Raw genomic sequence first — 20,401 nt, forward strand, 5'->3', positions numbered from 1 at the left:
TGTTAAAAAAATGGCCTACGTACAACTGTGGACGTACAGAAAACACAGAGCTCAAACACATTAAGTGTCTCCCGCTGCTTTTTGCTCCGTCTTTTAATTAGAAAAACCCTCCCAGGAACATTTAACAGTGATTCTGATTGAAATCACAACTCTTTAAATAGAGCTCCCTTGACTCCATTCAACTTCCTCCCTTTATAAGGCCCAGGCGTGATGCCGCCAGTCTCGTTGACCGCAATGCGTCTAACACGTATTATGTAGATCACGCAGTTTGTAATAGGACGCTGATATAGAAATTTTAACAAAACCCATTTTAAAGCCAAACTATGTTAAAATTGGAATGTCGCAGACAGAAAGTCACGTGACCTGGGCACATCATCATCCGGGGGTTTGGTCATTTTATTGCTGGTTGCTATGTGCAATAATTATGCTGTAGTAGGGTTTCTGCATCAGAGTGCACCATGGGATGCTCCTATAGTTGTCATACGTCTTTGCAACGTGACGTCACGATGTATAAACCCTATACACAATTATTTGGGGACATATAATTAATGGATGTGACATGACCTCCATTTTAGAGCACTTCCAGTGGAACTGAGGCGACTTTGACAGCTGGCAGCTGTGCTAATCCTCCCAAATCTCTCCAGCTTTTTTAAATAGACGTAATTTTATAAAGCAGGCAAATGTTTTGCTGCTGAGATAGGGTGAGACGATGGTTCAGGCGGCCCCTGGCGTGATGCGTCGGCGCTCATGACTTTGATGAATAATACTAATTGATTAATACTATTACACGCTACACAGCTCTCCCAATATGGACGATGTCTCTGCTCTTATTGCTAGCTGTCATGGCTGAGTGGGGCTGCTTGTAATCAACAGAAATCAGCTGACGGCTCAGCAATTTATGAAGTTGATTCGACACAATTTAATGACCGAAAAGGTAGCGTGACATCGCCAGACCAAATCGCAAATGCAAATTAGTCTAGAACCTCTCAGGTAATTTGCAGTATGCCCCTGGGAGCATTTGGATAGACCTACAAACAATCAGAGCAACAGAACGGGTGACACATCAGTGGCAGTCGTCTTGGTTTGTGTATGAAAAGGCCTCAACAGCACTCCCCTAGGATGCTCCTCTGTACTGTCATTATGTTACACCTGCCTTAATTACATTAGATTGACTGTTGTGATTTGCCAGTGCTGGAAATCTGTCTGAACGGGAGGGGGACAAGAAGAATTTGCCAGGGCAGATAAAACATGAGCTTGCAGATTTGTCTGGTTCCCAACCAGCGATAGCCCAGCTGACTCCAACATTGGCCAATCTACGCACTGTCTTGCATTGTGTTTAAAAGCTAATCCTTTCCCTAACCCTAAGCCTTACCCTGACCCTTACCCTACCATTATGGGACTTAGTGCACTCCTAACTCCAAAGGGATCCCTCCTCCCCATGGAGCAGAGATCCCTCTTACTGTGTTCCTTCCAAAGGTTTCTTTCCTCAGATTAAGTTTGTTGTTTGTTTTTCCTTCCGGGTCTGTGGTTACATAACGTGACCCGGGTAGCCCTTCAGAACTGTGATTTAATGGCTTTAGAAAAAAAATGACGCGATGTGAATATTATGTTGCTGTCGGTGTTCACTCTGTGGCGGTTTATTTACTGGGCGGAGAGTTCCCCTGTACAGAGCCATAACACTCACTCTAAAAGATTATCGGATGATTTGGACAGCGATGCTGAATATGAACGTATCTTGTATATAGTTAGTTGTATAGGTAGTGTCGTGGATAAAACACATGGTCTGATACTCAACCCTAACCCTAACCAATTACGAGAGGTTGAGAAGGACTAGGGTTGAATGATCAAGGCTTTATTGTCACCGCAGAGAGTAACAAAATCACATGAGTTGGATTGCAAAATAACTGGCCCATCCGGCTCGGGATCTCTGAGGTAACTTCAGCATCTGTGATTTCCTAGATCAATCACAGAGCTCTAAAATCAAATCTACGGGCCCTCCCCGGTCCCCATTAACATTTATCTTCACTCCCCACGTGGATACATACATTCATACATTCAAGCATTAGATACAAAAGAGTTACATTTTAAACATAACAGTTATGTGAAGTTTACACATTATGCATTACAGTTATATGAAGTGAGGTATTTGATTAAAATCCATTCATCGCCTTGTTTATTAACCTGATCTTAAATCACCATGACTTACCACATGTGTTTAATAGATGAGCCCTGTGTAAGCAATATTCATTTAAAAATGTGTTAACTTAACTCTAACTTGAAGCCTACCGAATATACATTCTAAAGCCACAGACGAGAAACCATAAGGGGTAACAGATGTTTCTGTAAGATCCATTTACATGAGGCGTCGGGGGTTCATCAAGAAAGCAGGCATTTGTTAGACACAGGAACGCCAGGTAATATCAATAGTGTTTAACATTTGGCTCCATTGTAAATATATTTACCTTGTATTCTTGCATAATTTATACTTAAAGTTGACCTTACTTATACTTATACGCAAGGGCGTAGGAAAGAGTTTAACATTGGGGGGGACACATATCGGAACCTGACAGATCCGTTAATGGTTTGAACAGAAATATGTCATAAATTAACTACACTGAAAAAATTCACAAATATATTTTATTCTACTAAAAAGATACATTTGTAAATGTAAAGGAAAACACATTTTGAATGGCAGTAATGAACTGATAAATATCAAATCAATTATTTAGTTGCACGCTCAATCATCCAGTTTTTTAGAATAAGAAGCGGTGACAAGACGCTGTGTTGCGCTTTCAAAATAAAATGCGCCTGTCTCCAATATTGGAGGGGACACGTCCCCTCCGTCCCCCACGGTTCCTACGCCCTTGCTTATACGTATACTTATTAAGTGAACTGAGAAATAGACTGATGTCATTGAGTACATAGGGATCTGTCTGAGTGTTTGCCGGTCAACTGCGGACCCTCTGAGGTGTCAACAATGGAACAGGGTCTGGAGCCTGCCCCTCCCCCAACTACTGGTACATTTCTCTCCACAAATAAATTCCAACATTTGGTAGAGATATCCTTTTAAACCTTCATTATTTTCTACCATAGTAGCTGTCATGTGGTTGGCAGCTATGACGGCATGAACAGCAGTGCTTTGATCAATATGCAGGAGGAAATTACCGAAATCGCAAAAATCAGCATCGGAAAATGACCAAGACGGTTCAATCAAAAAGTTGAAGATCTAATCATGGAAAATCCCCATCGACTCTATTTTTACTGTACATTGCCTGGCGTTCGCTTGAAGCTTCCCATAGTCAGCCAAGTAGCCTATCTTCTCATCAGAACAACTCATAGAAAAACTTCAAACCGTACACTTTAACTCACCGTTGCATCCGCACTGTTGTCATTTCTCACACTCAAGTCAAGAGCCCATGGATCATGCTGCTGCTCCCGGATGCACCTCCTGGTGTGAATCCTCCTCTGAATATTCAGGTCCTGTCGCGGCGGGGCCGGCCGTCATCTTTCGGCTGACCGCGGGTTACGTTCGGTCTGACGCCTCCGGAGGTGCTAAACGTCTCGCCGCCATCTGGGCGCCGCCGACCCCGGGGGAGAGGCCAACTGCTCGTCCTAATAGGGTACGATGTGTGCGTCGATGCCGGCACACCTGAGGGGGAACGCCGGCTGGGGCTCGGCTTACTCTCGGGATCGGCTAACTTTGTGAAAACAGCCAAACGGAGTGCCATTGGGCGGTGTCCTAGGACTGTCTTTTCAGTCCTCATCCTCGACCTGCTTATGACCTCCTGAATCAGACTACTATCGGACGAGTCAGGTGATTGCAGTGTCCTGATCGACTAGCCTGCCGACAACTTTCTGCACACTTCTCGGCGACCTTGCATGAACTTTGACCCTTTTCACGCCCGGTGAGCTGGAGAAGCAAGGATGGAGGTAATGCGAGGGGACAGCGCTAGCTAGAGCTATATTCAGGTTCCGGCTTTATACTGCAGCTTAGCGATGAACCCCCCTAGCATGTCACAAAGCCTCACATTCCCTCACGGGAGAAGCAGCAGTGCATTATCGGGGATGCTAGCGTGCAGCGTGCTACAGTGCGTGCTTCCCAAAGCATTCTGTAGCATGCTTTGGGAAGACATGGTCAAGGAATTCAAACATGTCCTTAACAAGTCTGGCAAATTTGTCTCTACTAAAAAGATTCAAGAACACATAAAATGGCATTTGTATTTACATGTCAAAATGATAACTTACCATCTATTCTGAGGAAAGCCTATTGTGAATAATGCATGCAATACCACTTTTGTTCATCTTCAAAATGGATTCCATTAAATGTCAGTCAAGAAGGTAATGCATCTACACAACTTTCAAAGGTGTATGTCATTAAAGACACATTGCTGTTATTTATGCATTGTATTATTTATGGTCACCTTCCTGTAGGCATCCTTAAACAACATGTCCAGCCCCTTTACTGCTCCTTAATGACTACTCTCTGTATTGACTGTCTAGCTCCTACCTGCCCCTTAATGACCCATCTCTATTAACTATCTAGCCCCTGCTAGCTCCTTAATAACCTGTCTGTATTCACTCTCTAACCCCTACTAGCTCCTTAACGACCCATCTCTGTATTGACTGTCTAGCCCCTACCTGCTCCTTAATGACCTGTCCCTGTATTGACTGTCTAGCCCCTACCAGCTCCTTAATGACTTATCTCTGTATCCACTGTTTAGCCCCTAACTGCTCCTTAATGACCTCTCTCTGCATTCAATGTCGAACTAGCTCCTACCTCCTCCTTAACGACCCATCTCTGTATTGACTGTCTAGCCCCTACCTGCTCCTTAATGACCTGTCCCTGTATTGACTGTCTAGCCCCTACCAGCTCCTTAATGACTTATCTCTGTATCCACTGTTTAGCCCCTAACTGCTCCTTAATGACCTCTCTCTGCATTCAATGTCGAACTAGCTCCTACCTCCTCCTTAATGACCTGTCTCTGTATTGACTGTCTAACCCCTACCTGCTCCTTAATGACCTGTCTAACCGTTACCAGGTATGAATAACAAAGTTTCCTTCTCTTTATCCTCCCTCATCCTCCTCACCCAATGTCTAGGTTACCATGGATACCCCTCTTTTTTTTTTGAAACCTATTGAATATACACACACGATACACACTCACAAACAGAGACACAGTGCTCATGGGAACTGTCTGTCTGTTTCCCATCCCTATTAATTACGCAGCATCTGATACCAGCTGATCCTTAAACACTCCATATGGTTTCAAACAGCATAACGTCAGTTGAGATGTTGAGCTACGTGTCACGAATGCTTGCCCCAACGACCACCCCCCTACCCTTCCCCCCCACCGCCCAGACTTTCCGAGGACATTATTGTTATTATTGAAATACATGAGCCAAGACACACTGCTTTCCATAAAACATACGGCGGAGAGGAGACGATGATATCATGCATGGGTTATTGGATGGCTGTTTCCAGTCGGCGAATGGGCCGGGCGACATGAGCCGAAGATGTCTTAATAAATTGGATATTCCCCTGCGAGTGTAAAGCGAGAAATCCAGTTCACCGGTGGTACGCCCGCATACCAGGTTAAAACCGGAACCGATTAGACACCTCCCAGATGGGAGCCCATCGCTCACCTTAATGAGCACTTTAATAAAATATAGATATGTCGATGAAATATGGATATGCTTTCAGCCGCCAAAGGCCCGCGGCACAACTTTACTGTCTGTAACGTAGTGGCGGATGATGTGAGACGTTGGATGATGTATTTCTCCTAATCTGTATCTACTTCTGATAATACAGGGCTGGGCGTTGTCAGAGCCCGAAAGCACTGCTACACTTACAGGACAATTGAGTGGCTACATAACCACAGACTCGTTTATCTTACATGCAGAGAAAAGTGTGATTAACAGTTCCGGGCCTTACATCTGTTCCACCACCACCAATGGATCAACATAAACGGTACAAGTAAAGAAATTATGTATCTGTGGCACCACAGATACATCCCGATGATTTGGTGATGCAGAAAAGAGATGAATTATGCATTTTGAAAATATGTGCCATTAATATCAACACAACAACACATTCTGACAGAATTAACAACACAAATTGTCTGCTCTTGCTCCTCTGCAAAACTCTGCCTGGAGATAGCAGCTCCTGCTGATATGGCATCCCTCGAGCTCTGCCGGGCTCTTAAAGAACACCTCAGAACAGCTGAGGGCCAATGAGTGCGGTTGAAGCAACCCTCATCCATCTTCCTCTGGCTCCTTGATGATTTCCCCTAACCCCCCCTCCCCCCCCTCTGGTCTTCCCTTGGGTTTGATAGAACATGAGCAGCCATCGATTCGTACTAAGCACGCCAAGCCTACACAACATTTCATGTTGAGCGTAGTACCATGGTGCCTAGCACACCGACAAAGCTCGTGTCTTGTGAAGGTATGGATTTATTAATATTTTTACTGTGGGGTAGAATACGACACACAACCACACGCACACACACACACATATCCCCTTCGCCGTGGATCCATTAACGGCCTTTTGAAGTATAGTGAGAGGAGATGAGCTGCCGTGTGAGCACAGCCTCTCCACGCAGCTCCTCCTGAACTATTGACCATCTCTCAGAATCCCGAGGCGATTGAATTCTCTATTAGTCACAGCTGCGCCGGGAGTGGGGGATTGGCAGCCGCCACCATGGGTCCCCGTCCAGGAGTAACGCCTCTGTTTGCCCTGTGAGGAGCCACCGACGCTGGGCGCGGAAGCAGTGAGCTCAGGAGGAACACTTCCACACCCTCCTCCAGATCCGCAGCGTGCTAACAAGCTGGGTCGACGTCGAAACGCATGGTTGAACATATCGATTCGAATACCTAGCAGACGGCAGCGGAGGAGATGTACACAGAATATCAAACCATAATGCCTAGTCTAATGCAACGTATGAGCTTGGTTACCGGTACAACTGGGGTACCAGGCTCACCGTTCAGAGTTCGGTTTTACTGTGCACTGTAAAGGTGTCAGTTACATGCCCACAAATGTGTTGGTCGGCATTCGAACAGAAACTGCACCCATAAGGGGAATTTTGATGAGTATTTCTACTTCGAAGGACTTTTTCTTGGGTTTATAATCCTTTTATTAGAGCTGCTACCTGGAAAGAGGAAGTTGGTGTGTGTGTGTTGGTGTGTGTGCTCGTGTGTGTGTGTGTGTGTGTGCATGTCGCACCGTCGCCTGTGTGATCTGCGTGGCCGTCGGTGCTACAGTGACAGATGCAGAGACCCAGGTAGCTGACATGATGCAAGGAGACACCCGCGATGACTCACTGAAGCACAGAGCGCCTCCTTTTGCCCACAGTGGCTTCAAAAAGATTACCTATTTATAACTTTCTCTCTCACTGTCTCTCTATCTCTCTCTCTCTCACCCTCTCTCTCTCTCGCTCTCTCCCTCTTTGCATTTTCATGACCACAAGAAATTCATCCTCTTACTAACAGACAGGCTGTCTATGAGTTGCACCCATGGTGTTTTTATGTATGCAGCTTCCGGCAGATAACCCTCCGACTTTACAACCTTGTGATGATGGAGTCTGGCGCAGGTATTTTCATGCTTGTTACTTTGACTGAGAAGATCAAACTTATGCTAGACAGATCAAACTTAGGCGACATCCCACAGAGACACATTGACATGGCGGGATTTGCTAAATGCTGTCTATTTATACACTAATGGATGAAGGAGATTAAGTTAGAAAGCCAACCTGGATGGCCTGGTTTCCTAAAACATGACGTGGTAGAAGGATCTCAATCACTGGACAAGCATGGATTTTGTACCCCGGCTATTAGCCTGTCACACAATCGATACGGACAATGCCGTTCCTAAAGAAATCCAATCAAGCTCTTTATCTTTAATCCTGTACAAATCACACGAGTTGTAAACATAAAATCGCTGGGATTATTGTTAGTTTTTTATGCTTTTTCAAATCCATATGTTATGATTCTACGCATAATGTTGTTCTCTATAATATATGGTATTTAGCTGTATGTGGGACAACACAACAACATTAAAGGGAATCCATCACTTTAATGATCCTACGACCACTTCATTATTCATAGTGTAACGGCGCAACTGTCCAAATAAATTATCAACGGGGCTCCATTAATGGAAAAAAATTCGAGATCTCACCGCAGAGGAAGCCATCAATCTAAACAGAACCTCTCGCTGGGGTGAAACGGTTGCTTACGGTACTCCTGCCAAGGATCTGCTGAGTTTTAGCCCTTCTCCCCATCATCCTTATTGCATGTGCTTCTCTTGGAGGAAGAGGGACATTTGATTGACTTTGGGGGGGTGTCGTTCATATCTGCATGTCTCCCATGGCGTACCCTTAGCAACGGAGCTCTGTCAGCCTAGCTACATCGAAGATCTGCTTTTGACAATAAGCCCTAAGTGATATAAGTGTTTTGGGACAGGAAGAATCTGTCTATTTTCACTCGGGAGTGAGCTGATCTAATGAGACAGATCCGATCAGTATGTGGAGAAGATAATCACATTGCCACAAGTTCCCAGCAATCCTGCTGGTCTCGGCACTTTTCCATTGCCTTGGCACCGCCCCCATGCCCACTTGGGCGGGCTTCCAGAACCTTGTTTCATTTATACATAATTAGGTTAAAACATTTATGAGGACCTTGAAAACTAACACAGCGGGCAACTTTTAAAGACAATATTGAAATTGCATCTAATAATGTTACCATCCTCTGGCTGTTATGTTTAAGCGGCAGATCAGCCAAGGAGTCACACTTGTTTTATTTGCTTTGGAAGAAAGAAAGCTATAAATCAATGTCTTTGCGTGTACTTGAGCCTATACAAATAACTGAAGTTCATTTTTATAATAATAGTGATGTGTTTCAAATGAATTAAATGCAAAGCAGATAAATCCAACTTATGGTCAGCCTTCAAGCCTCGTGGTTTCATTTGCTTGCATGTGACAAAATTGTCACAGTTTAAGAGAAGCGATTTCACACTCAGAGGTGTCTGGGTTGGATTCCTCCTCCTCCATCACTCAATTTAATACCCCGATTGCCTCCCTTTACTCCACCTTCCTCCCTCTTCTTCAACCATACCTGCATGCAAATGTCTCATTTTAAAACCAATGGATCAGAGGGGATGCACAGCTGTTACTGGCCCAGCCAGAGGGGCTTAGCTTGGGGCGCGCAACAGGCCTGCCTGAAAAGGAAGTTCAAAACCGTCATCCCTATTCCTCCGTAGCCTTTCAACCATCCCAGCCTCGCATCATACCTGATGGGAGCCCCAGGAAGGTTGCACCACTGATGTCTGCAGCAAACATCAGCAGCCAGAACATTTCATCTAGAGATATATTTCACAAATACACCTGGCTAGCGGTATGTCGAAAATTGGTGATTATTTTTATGGGTGCTGTGCTGTGGAAAGCTTGCTGATGTCCTACTTATACCCCGGGGTGGAAAGGTCCCAATCATTTGGATTGAACTGGTGCTATTCTTAGATGAGCATGGGCTAGATTGCGAACTGAGAGGGTGACAACGTAGATTCCCACCAGACAGGATTTAGATATTGCCTCAGTGTTATTGTGTCCCCACTTAGCCCTGGGTCTGGGTAGGTGGTCGGAGACGTTAGCGTAGCATACACTTGGTTTCAGTGTTTAATCAAATAGGATGGGCGTTGAATGATCCCTTTGGGAACAGCCAGTTAAATCCCTTCCTTTATTGACAAAAGCCGGCTAGCTCAGATCAAATTAAGTGGTTTGATACGTTCCCTGCAAATCGGATTAGGACGATTAATTCTCAAAAAGTGTTTAAATGATTAAGGCTGGGTTAATGGGCCCCAGGGACCGTTTCCAAGTTCACGTGGTCAGCATTGGCTGAGGGAGAGGTTCTGAAAAGTCGTTATGCAAGATAACCGCAGCAGGAGGAACATACAAAGACCGGAGGTTTTCCCACTCACTCTGAGTCAAAGTCAACCAGGACCGAACATTAGCAAACGTTAAAAATTACCCTTTCGTACGCATTTCCCCATCAATGTCTTTGTCCTTGTTAGGATCACCAGACTGTGAACCACAAGCCATTTCCTTTTCATCCACTGTGTACAGTAGGGACTTGGAGCCTAAATATAGAGAGGAGGAGTGGAAAATGGAGCAGAAGAATAGTTCACAGTGTGGGCCATTAATAGTCACGGTGGTCCGGCCAGGAAGCTGGCAGCAGGACCCGGTCCAAGTAGAAACATCGACTTCTCCCTAAAGCGGCGCTGAGATTAAAAAAGCACATCATGTGACCATCGCTCTGTCTTAAACAGTTCCAAGCGTCTCCACGTTGTCTTGGCAGTAATGTTGTGCCAGGGGACAGCGTTTTCAATTGGGTTTCTGCAAATGCTAATGGAAGGGGAAGGTGTGAGAGAGACAGAAAAGAGGAAATGATTGTGTTGCAGGCGAGGAGGGGAGTGGATTATAAAAGGTGTTGTTCAACTCTTAACCCCCCCCGCCCCCCACTTCTCTCCCAAAGCACTTTATCCGTTTGCTTCCTCTTGAGGGAGCGCTGTCTATCAAAGGGACATCTCTTCCCGCCACGTTGCCCAGTACCTTTCCCTTTGAACACAAGGTGGCTCTGGGAGCGGCGGCCATCTTCCCCACGCCGCCGTATGAACGCACGAGACTGCTTCTCGTACACCACGTTTCCCCCTCCCGCCGACGCAGGGAAGGGGATAGCCGCCAAGCACATTACAAAGGCCGGGGATACTTTCATGGGTCAATTGTGCAGGATACGGCATGAATCTCCCCTGTGAATGGGACCCGTGTCCAGTGGTTCGCTGTTTAGGGTTCCATGAACAACAAGCCGCATAAAACTCTGTAAATCAGGCTGGGGTAAATCGTTTTCATCTCCCAGGGCAGTTGAATAAAGTAAGATACTTGTTGGTGTGTGTGTGTCTGTGTGTGTGTGTGTGCTTTACTGTGTATGCATCAAAAGTTCATCCATATGCATGATATGTAGATAACTCTATAATAAATTGTTAGAATGTGAACCATTTTAAGCCACAGGCCAGGCCGGTTGAAGGGGACAACTAAATTGACGTACTCATGATAAATGCATATCCTGTGATATGAAATATTCATCAAATGTAAATACAGAATGAATTTAATGGTGGTTTTATTCAGGACGTGTTCCCTGGTGGGAGTCGCCAGGGAAGAGTTATTGTTTATAAGGTAGATGATTCAAGTTGCTGCCATCTATAGCCCACAATTGTACTGGCATAGTAGACAATAACAATGATGAAACCCGGCCGTGAATCACCTGCTGTTTTTGTTTTTCTCAACGAATGCAATCCCTCGATTTTAAAGGACTGAAGTTAACCTATACTTAGTTCTTGAGCAATTTATCCATGTCACGCTGTCTGAAAGGAAGATCGAATATGAAAGGAAAAGGTTGAACAGTATAGAAACATTGTGACATCAATGTCCGCAACGGCCGTTCCAGCGGATTTCTGCAGCCAATCAGTTGGCAGTGTCGCTGGCGGAGTTGTGGGGAGGCTGCGCTCATCGTGATGTTGAGCGCAAATTCTACCTCTCTGTCTAGTCTAGCCGTCCTGGTCCTCCCAGGCACACGCTGCCGAGTTCGGCGTCCGAGACTATGCATATCGACACACAGAAAACTACTTTCCAAAATTGGTCGCTATTGTTCGGTGATCTTTTTTTTCTTTTTTTACCAATTGTGAATTTGGACATTGGTGCTCATCCATCGATTTGACGCGAGCCTCGAAGGATGAGGATTGAGGAATGAAGACGTCCGCCGCATATTCTTATACAACAGGTATGAGCCAAGGTAACGACTGTAATATGCTGACCATTCTGGATATATTTTAGACATTTGGTTTTGTTTCTGACTGTTAGGAGCGCACGATGTTTATAACCGATTAATTCCAAGAGTGCGACTAGCAACAAAGACTAACTTAAAACATAACAAAATCATCATCAAATCATTCAATTACAAAATGTCATGGAAAGAGAGAGAGAGAGAAACTATTGAGGGCGTGTATGGCTGTTGATAGTCCAAACTAATTCAGCAATCGCTTGCCGTGTTGGTCCACACACATGTTGTGAACATGTGTGTGTTTTGTTTGTACTTCGGTTTTATCTCAAAAGTGGAGTACGAAAGCAACAAAAAAAAGAAAGAAAGCAACACTTGAAATTGGAGGCCAGGAGGAGATGAAAAGGAATCGGAGACAGCGCTGTGCTGAACCTGTCAGCATCTCGTCACACCGTTGTCAGAATGGACGGGAGTGCTGTTATTTTAAAGGCAGTGGCATTGAGCTTTTGCAAATGGTGTCTATATAGGATCTGGATGGGCTTTTTCCCTACACGTATATTATTTGCATGTTGATGCTTTTAAGCTGCTTTCCATAACACCTCTACTCACACAAGCAAACACACACACACACACACACACACACATACACACACACACACACACAAGACCACACGCGCACACGCACTCTATAAGTTAATGCGGATAGGGTCGAGCTTGTGGTGTTACAAATCCAGTTATGTAAGCGGCAATATATTAACATAGGGCATATGGCGACGTGAGGGCTCAGCCTGTCTCATGCACCACTGCTTAACAAACGCTACTTCCATGTTGTTTGCCATTGGACTCATTCTGTGTAATTTCTCCTGATTAAGCTCATCCTGAACCAGAGTACTGCAGCGGCTCCCCCTGCAGTATATTCTCGATGTCCTCCCCTAACTAATGCGCTACGAGGCTCGGAAAGGTCAAGGTTTCTTTCTGTTCCAGGTCCCAGCCTCCTGGATATTTAACCCAGCAGCCACTTGCCCTCTGGCCCCCCCACCATCATGGAGAGCCTGGCTGAGCTCCAGAACCCCTTGCTGGACAAGACCTCCAGCAGACATGTGGTTCACCACGGCAACTACCACCAGCTTCAGCCGCAGCAGCAGCAGCAGTACCACCGGCAGGGAGACCTGATTGGCTACCTGTATGCCGGCCCCCATAGCCGGCCGGCCCCCACTAAGAGCAAGGAGTTCCTGGACGCCACGTCGCTGCACCTGGCCGTGGAGGCCTTCTACCGGCCGGCGGGCTTCATCCTGTACACCGACAGCGTCAGCCTGCACAGCAAGGACTCAGGCCGCAGCGAGAGCTTGGAGACCACCTTCACGGAGGGCAAGGGCCGGGCCCTCACCGACGGGGGGTCCACGGCGGGGGAGGATGAGGAAGAGGAGGAGGAGGAGGATGAGGAGACAGAGGAACCCACAGAGGACAGCAGTGGCGCCGAGAAGGAGGTGAAGATCCAGACGGTCTGCTACGACGTGGAGGAGGAACCCGCCCATGAGTACGAGGTGAGGGCCCCGGGAGCCGTGCTTTTACTGGGGGCTTTTAAACCAACGACAACAAAGGTTGGGGAACAGGGATTTAGGGACAGTGTAACCCAAAGCCACTCACAGTGGCGTTTGAACTACCGGCTGGAGCAGGTTGAGGTTCGGCCTCTCGCTCAAGGGGGCCGTCAGGTGTGTTTTCAGACCTTGGGGATCAAACCCAGTATCTGTCCGTGGGGGACCTCTACACTGTCCTTTACCCCCAGATCCTCTACTCTTAGACGGGGCGAGGGTATTTAGCATTTTTAATCAATATTTATACGGAGATGAGAGCATATTGATATGTACAGCACCGCATCTGCTTGTAAATTCAAAATCTCTACCGAAGAGCTTAATAGCCGTGCTAAGATTAATTACACTGCGGTGGTATGGTAATTTAAGCTATAATACACTTTAATCAATGATTCCCGAAGAGAATTCTCTCTGATGTATTCAAACTTTATGTTGCGAAGAACAATGTTCAGGCATATTTATAGCCATGATTACTAATTAGACAGCAGAGCTCTGCATCATAACGGGATATTGTCTCCTTTCACATTGTTGTGACACCAGTCAGACAATAAACAATCACATAGAATTACTGCCCACCCAACCTTTTTAACAATTTAGGAATTGAGTGGTGCAGACAGTGGGCGTACCGCCATGAAAAACGTTGGAGCTACACAGACACAGATATAGATATCATCTATCGATATCAGCAAGCTTAACACATCATAATATCACCATAAGCTTAATACATCATCAAGTGTCCAACAGAAAGATGCACTTCTTCGAGTTATGTTGTTGAGGGTTATCAAGGTGTGCATTAAAGGGACACCCCGAGATTTCTCTGCAATGGCGCTTGATTGTCTGAAATCACACGCTAACCGAGCAAACGGTCAAAAGTTACGCAACTCGTCTGATCTGGCTAATACAGCCAAACGCCAATTTGCAGATATCTCGGTGTATCCTATTTAGCATCAGAAAATAATGTTCCATGAGATTCAGTCATTCCATTGTGTCAATCTCCTTCTATTCCTTGAAGCCTGTCGAATGGATGGAGTCTAGATTCCCTCGGGACCAGGTGGCCAAGGCAGGATTTTGGACTATATCTCTGCATTTCTTAGTCTTTCCAATTTGTTCACTGATTATGAGATATTCATTCACATATTTTTGTGATAAATTTCCCTGACAAGATATTCAACAGGAGTGTAGTTGTAAAGATATCCGGGTTATTTTAAGTTTTTCCAATCCTGTTGTCCATTGCTATTACTATTGCTACATTCTTTTTTTAAATAGCGCTAAGCTAACACTCTCAAAGTAATGTATTGCACGGAACCTCACTCCCATTTGCACCTTCTTTCAGTGAACACTGTGTTCAACGCCTTTACACCTGCTTACTCTCTGAGTTGATGTGACGCCTGCATGCAAGAGCATAATTTGCATCTAGGAGCATAATTTGTTGATGTTACAAATAGGATGAACCAGGCATGGCCCAATATGCATATGATTTACTTACTATGCAAACGATATAGCTCAAGAGGAGAAGGGGTGGGCGGGTTCGCGTTGGAACGCAACTTGTTTATTCATGGTCTAATCATCGTGGCCTTCTTAAGGAGGATATAGGCCATGCAGCCAAGCCATCTTCATAGAAAACATTTCAGAGGCAAAGCCATGTTAAACGATTCTCATGCAAGATTTTAGAGTTCAAAACATGTGTGAAGGGGGCCTTTAAAGAGCCACTCGCATAATACTGAGAAGGCAATTAAAAAACTGAAGCGTTCTCATTCCACAGCAATGCTTCATTAGCGTTGGCGACATTTTCAAACAGAATATGAGCCACTCTTCTCAGCGCCGCTCCTCATTTCATTGACTGGTTCATCTTAAAGATTGGGAGAATGATTCACGTTTGCCTCCCCTGAATGGTCCATTATTTCTCAGTCACTTCAGGTTGATTGCAATCATTTTAAAATAAAAAACCCAACGCCTGATTGTATCGGATTTATTCTATCCGCCGGGATGATTACAGTTAGGCTTAAGAGCGTGTTGACGACCTGATATAAAGGAACGAAAACTGTGGCAGCCAAGAAAATCTTTAAAGAAGTGGTGCAAATCTAATTTCATGCAGTGAGACTTGTGAAACACCCTGCACTCCAAGTTGGCAGCAGAAAAGCCAAGCTCCTTAACTGGCCTTGACAATCGCTCCAGCTCCTGTCACTTTGGTTGAAGGCAGATAGATGGAGACGCAGCACTGACTGCCATTAATGCCATAACGAATGCCTTCCCCCACCTGAATAATAAGCAGGGACTCTGAGAGCAGGCTAGTCAGGAATTTAAAGTTTCCACCAAAAAACTGGTGATCGCAACCTAAACTCAAGTTTCAGGTCTAAACTTTGAAACTTTTTCTGCCTGTGTCTCTGGGCTACGGTTATAAAACACAAACATATATCTACAAAACAAACACAGAAAAAAAAGGAATCACTAACCTAAGCACACAAACACTGAATATACTTTTGTATCACTGCAGGCCCGATTTAGATGAGGTTTAAGTTGCTACTGTCAGGATGTATTGCCAACAGCTACATTTTAAAAGAGAGAAAGAAAGACAGATGGTGAGGAAGAGAAAGAGAGAATCACATTTTCTAGTCTAAGTCTAAGGATACAGGCTTTGGCAGATTTTGTTGCTGTTGTTTCTATGTTTGCTTCTCACACTGTCACAGTGTGCCTTGCACACACAGTTGAGTGGTAGCGACAGAACACAGGGGGATTGTGGGTAAGGAGTCCGTAGAGGAGATACCACCCCAGCATTATTCCAATGGCAGTAGATGTCTTGAATAATGGTGCCCGTCTTCGTGGATTGCGTACTCCCTTGAGTTTTGGTTTTGCTGTCGCCCGTTGACCCTAACAAGGTGATGTTAGCTGGTGGATCTCATTAGTTTTACTATCCCCTTACCTCTCTGCCCCCCCCCCCCCCACACACACACACACACACACACACGCACACAAACGCACTCACGCACGTGCAAGAAAGCACGCACACACACACACCATCCGACTGGGACTACCCTGGAAGCATTGCCCTCAGGGTAGTCAGTGGGCTCGCCATGTACTAAATCATACGATGAAATGAAGGGAGAGAAGCACACCGCAGTCCAGTCCGTGACTGGCGGCTCATTCAGGCAGAGCCAGGTTTTGCGGAGCTGGTGACAGCTGCTGTTTGGGTGAGTCAGGCAAGGAAGGACTCCAGGTGTTCCCGAACCAGATTATGCCCCAGCGGAGCCACGATCCAATCCAATCAGCCCATAATCACTATTAGAGTCAAGGTTATCACTAAAATGGTTTTCATTACACAGATATGGCCAAATCGTGCCAAAAGGGTGGGATTGGTTGAGGAAAGTAAAAATAAATTCTTTAAAGGTAGATCGTACTAGAATCAGGGTTTGAAATCACCAATTCCCTTTGTCATGTAAGTGGTTATGCATTGGACGAATTGTAAGAAAAGCAATACAGACGTGACTGGATTTAAAGGATAACGCAAATCAATGTTGACATTAACCCAGCCTGTTTGGATTCGATTAATTGACTATTATTGCAATATAATGTAAACAAACAACAAAGTTAGATTTAGTGTTACTCTCTTAATCTCACAAATCATATTCTATCAGGGGTCCCTCTAAGTGTGTGTAAGTGTATGTGTGTGTGCGTGTCTGTGTCCGTGCGTGTGGGGAGGCCATGTTTATTCAAACCAATATCTTCTGTGGACACGCCTGGCCCGTCTCCTCTTTAAGAGGCTGTCTCTCTCGTGTTGCAGCCTCCCTCCGCAGACATGCAGCATTAAGCAAGCAAGGCTTTTAAATGGCCTTCATTAGCCCAGCATCTCTGCGATCTCAGTTCAGCATCTAGGAGGCACCGCGCCCCCCTCCTCCTCCTCCAGTTACCAGGGTTGACGAGGAGTGTGGGGGGCGGGGGGCCTGGGTTCCCGAGGCAATTCAGCACATTCATGATGCGTCTTTCGCCCCCCCACTCCTGTCACCTAGCGATGACGGAACAATCTGCTAATCCCTTTTCATCTGTCTCTCTCTCTCTCTCCCATGGGTGTCGACAGAGTGAGGAAATCCTCTCTGGTCGGCCGAGTACATCATGTCCCGGTGTGGTTGGAGGAACGGGGAAAACTGGGCTGCTGTATGGGATGTGTGTACGTGCGTGTTTATGTGTGCGTGTGTGTGTGTGCGTGTGTGTGTGTGTGTGTGTGTGTGTGTGTGTGTGTGTGTGTGTGTGTGTGTGTGTGTGTGTGTGTGTGTATGTGTGTGTGTGTGTGTATAGGTGTGTTTGTCACCAATCATGAGAGCACCAAACATTCAATGGGGATGCAGGGACGTCCCAGTAGAGACCTGAATGCCTTAAAGATGGAGAAGCCATCATATCCATGATGATTGTTGTACTGTAATCAGGGCTATATATGTATATATATAAATCCATATCTATATGTATCTATATCTATATCGATGTATCTTTATATCTATAAAGGTAGAGATGGAGATACATCGATATAGATTAAGATAGAGATATATACATAACCATATACATATATAGCTCTATATATATATATATATATATATATATATATAAATATAAATAGAGATAGAGATATGTATATCTACATGATTTATAAGTTCTCCTCACAGATCTACGATCGGTATATGCAAATACTAACTGCGACATGCTGAAAATACCAACGTCTGCCATCTCTCTCACTCTTCACTGCCTCCCCCAGAGCGACAGCTCCAGCGACAGTGACAGCGAGGACAACTTCCTAATGCAGCCCCCCAGGGACCACCTGGGTCTGGCTATCTTCTCCATGCTCTGCTGCTTCTGGCCACTGGGCATTGTGGCGTTCTACTACTCGCACAAGGTACAGAGTCTGCCTGGCCCCAGCATGCATACATACACATACAGGATGTATAGCATGTACAGACTGGACAATGCCCCAGCAAAGGTCCGGCAGGAGCACAGGCTTTCATCAGTGTCATTGTGGTTCTCAAGTGAATGACTCAAGTCATTGAATTAATGAATTAATCTTTTCCAGACAGAGATTAATAATATTAAATGGTTTGCCTTGACCGAGAGCTGGGGGAGACCTTGATTAAATATCTGTTATTATGACATGAGCCTAGATATACCAAAAGTGGAATTTAGTCAGTTTAACCTTGAGATGACCTGTTGGTATTTGATTATGTGGAATAGCGTCTTCATGGTGTCAAGGTGTTAATCCTCATAGCTATGAAACACATGAATATATAAATATATATATACCCTATTTCCTTCTCTAAATATGTGTGAGAGTTGCAGGATCATTTCTTCATGAATAAATGATCTGTGTTAATCAGAAGCAAAGGTCAAGTGCATTGATATTAAAGGATATAACAAGCCATTCAAAAACTAAAGTCGATTTCAACAATTTATCATTCTAGAAGAACTGTATATCAACATCCTTTTATCTGTAAATTATTAATAAATTCAGGTGATAAGAAATATGAAGATGTTTTGTGTTTCCCTTAAATAAATGCAACAATTGGCAGGATTAGAAACATATTGTTTGAACAAAATTATCATAATATTGGTTCCACCCAGCTCTACATGGACTTTTCTTGACATTTGTCATGTCCACGAAGCAAGTCTAATGACTTTGATATAATTGGGACTCCAGCCTTGCATTGGCAGAAAAAGCAACAACCTGCAACCTTTAAAGAATAATCCCAACCAATTTATCTCAGAGGAGATGCACCATCTCCTCAACTAATTGCAGAAACAATTACCCCGGAAGAGACTATAAAAAATGTGTCAGAGGGATAAATAGATTAAACAGCAATGTTATTCTCCTTTTCTTTTTTCTCTTGAGTAAAACAAAACACCCAAACATCCCATTCGTCACTGTCAAGGGATAATGACCTAATTGCCATGGCAACTAATAGCTCCCCAGCAGCCTTTCTCTGTTTTTTTTCCTCTTTTAACTGAAGCTTTACACCTACTCACAGTCTTTTGGTGCTGTGAGTAATACTAGCTCAAAACCATCTCTCTTCTTATTTGCATGTTTGTATGTCGGTGTGTGCGTTTCGTGTGTGCAAGTGTGTGCATGTGTATGTGTGTGTGTGTCCCTGTGTGTGTGTGTGTATGTGTGTCCATGTGTGTGTGTATGTGTTTACACGTGTGTGTGTGTGTGTGTGTGTGTGTGGCGTGTCTGTGTGTCCATGTGTGCGTGTGTGTGTTCTACATACAGAGTGGCAAGGCCATTGCTAAAGGGGATTTCTCCCGGGCGGGCGTGAACTCCAGGCGAGCCCTGTTCCTGGCGGCCCTCTCCATCACCGTGGGAGCGGGGGTCTACGTGGCGGTGGTGGTGGCCCTCATGGCCTACCTGTCCAAGCCTGGACACGTATAGCGGCATGGGGGGGGGCGGGGGGCTCACCAGCAGATGACAGAGAGACAGACACATAGATATAGAGAGAGAGAGAGAGAGTGGGAGGAAGACACAAAACATAGACAGACAGACAGACAGAGAGCAAGGGAGAGCAAGAGGGAGAGAGGGAGGGAGAGAGGGAGGGTGAGAGACAGAGGGCGAGGGAGAGAGGGAGATTATTCTGTGGACGCAGGTGTTAGTGTGGAGGAGAGAGTGGCCGAGAGAGAACAGACAGGAAGAGTAGGCGAGAGATAACAATAGGAAGAGAGTGGAAGGCAGAGAGAAAAAATGGAGAGAGTGCAAGCGATATATAGACATAAAGAGAGAGAGGGAGAGAAACAGAGCAAGACGTCAGAGAGGAAGAGCTAGAGGAAGGAAAAACAACGAGGAATAAACAGAGAGAGAGAGGGAGAAAGGACAAGATAGGGAGAAAGAGGCAGAGGAAAAGATGGAGGTCAAACGTGGGATGTGTCATCCCTCTGCACCTGACACTGCCCAACCACATGTCCTACTGTCCTATCTGTCCAGGTAGGACAGGTAGGACATGAAGGACATGCAGGACATGCGTCTG

General features: G+C 45.2%; 1 protein-coding gene across 1 annotated transcript; it reads left to right on the top strand.

Annotated features, from left to right (window-relative positions):
• Positions 1-12,860: 12,860 nt before the first annotated feature.
• Positions 12,861-19,812, top strand: LOC307087293 (synapse differentiation-inducing gene protein 1-like; the record flags this gene model as incomplete). The annotated part of the gene is made up of 3 exons (XM_079752815.1): positions 12,861-13,361; positions 18,151-18,288; positions 19,654-19,812. The coding sequence occupies 3 exons, from the start codon at positions 12,861-12,863 to the stop codon at positions 19,810-19,812; spliced, it is 798 nt and encodes a 265-aa protein (XP_079608941.1).
• Between the last annotated feature and the right edge of the window lie 589 nt (positions 19,813-20,401).

Source organism: Pollachius pollachius (assembly GCF_949987615.1).
Source record: "Pollachius pollachius genome assembly, chromosome: 15".
Lineage (NCBI taxonomy): Eukaryota > Metazoa > Chordata > Actinopteri > Gadiformes > Gadidae > Pollachius > Pollachius pollachius.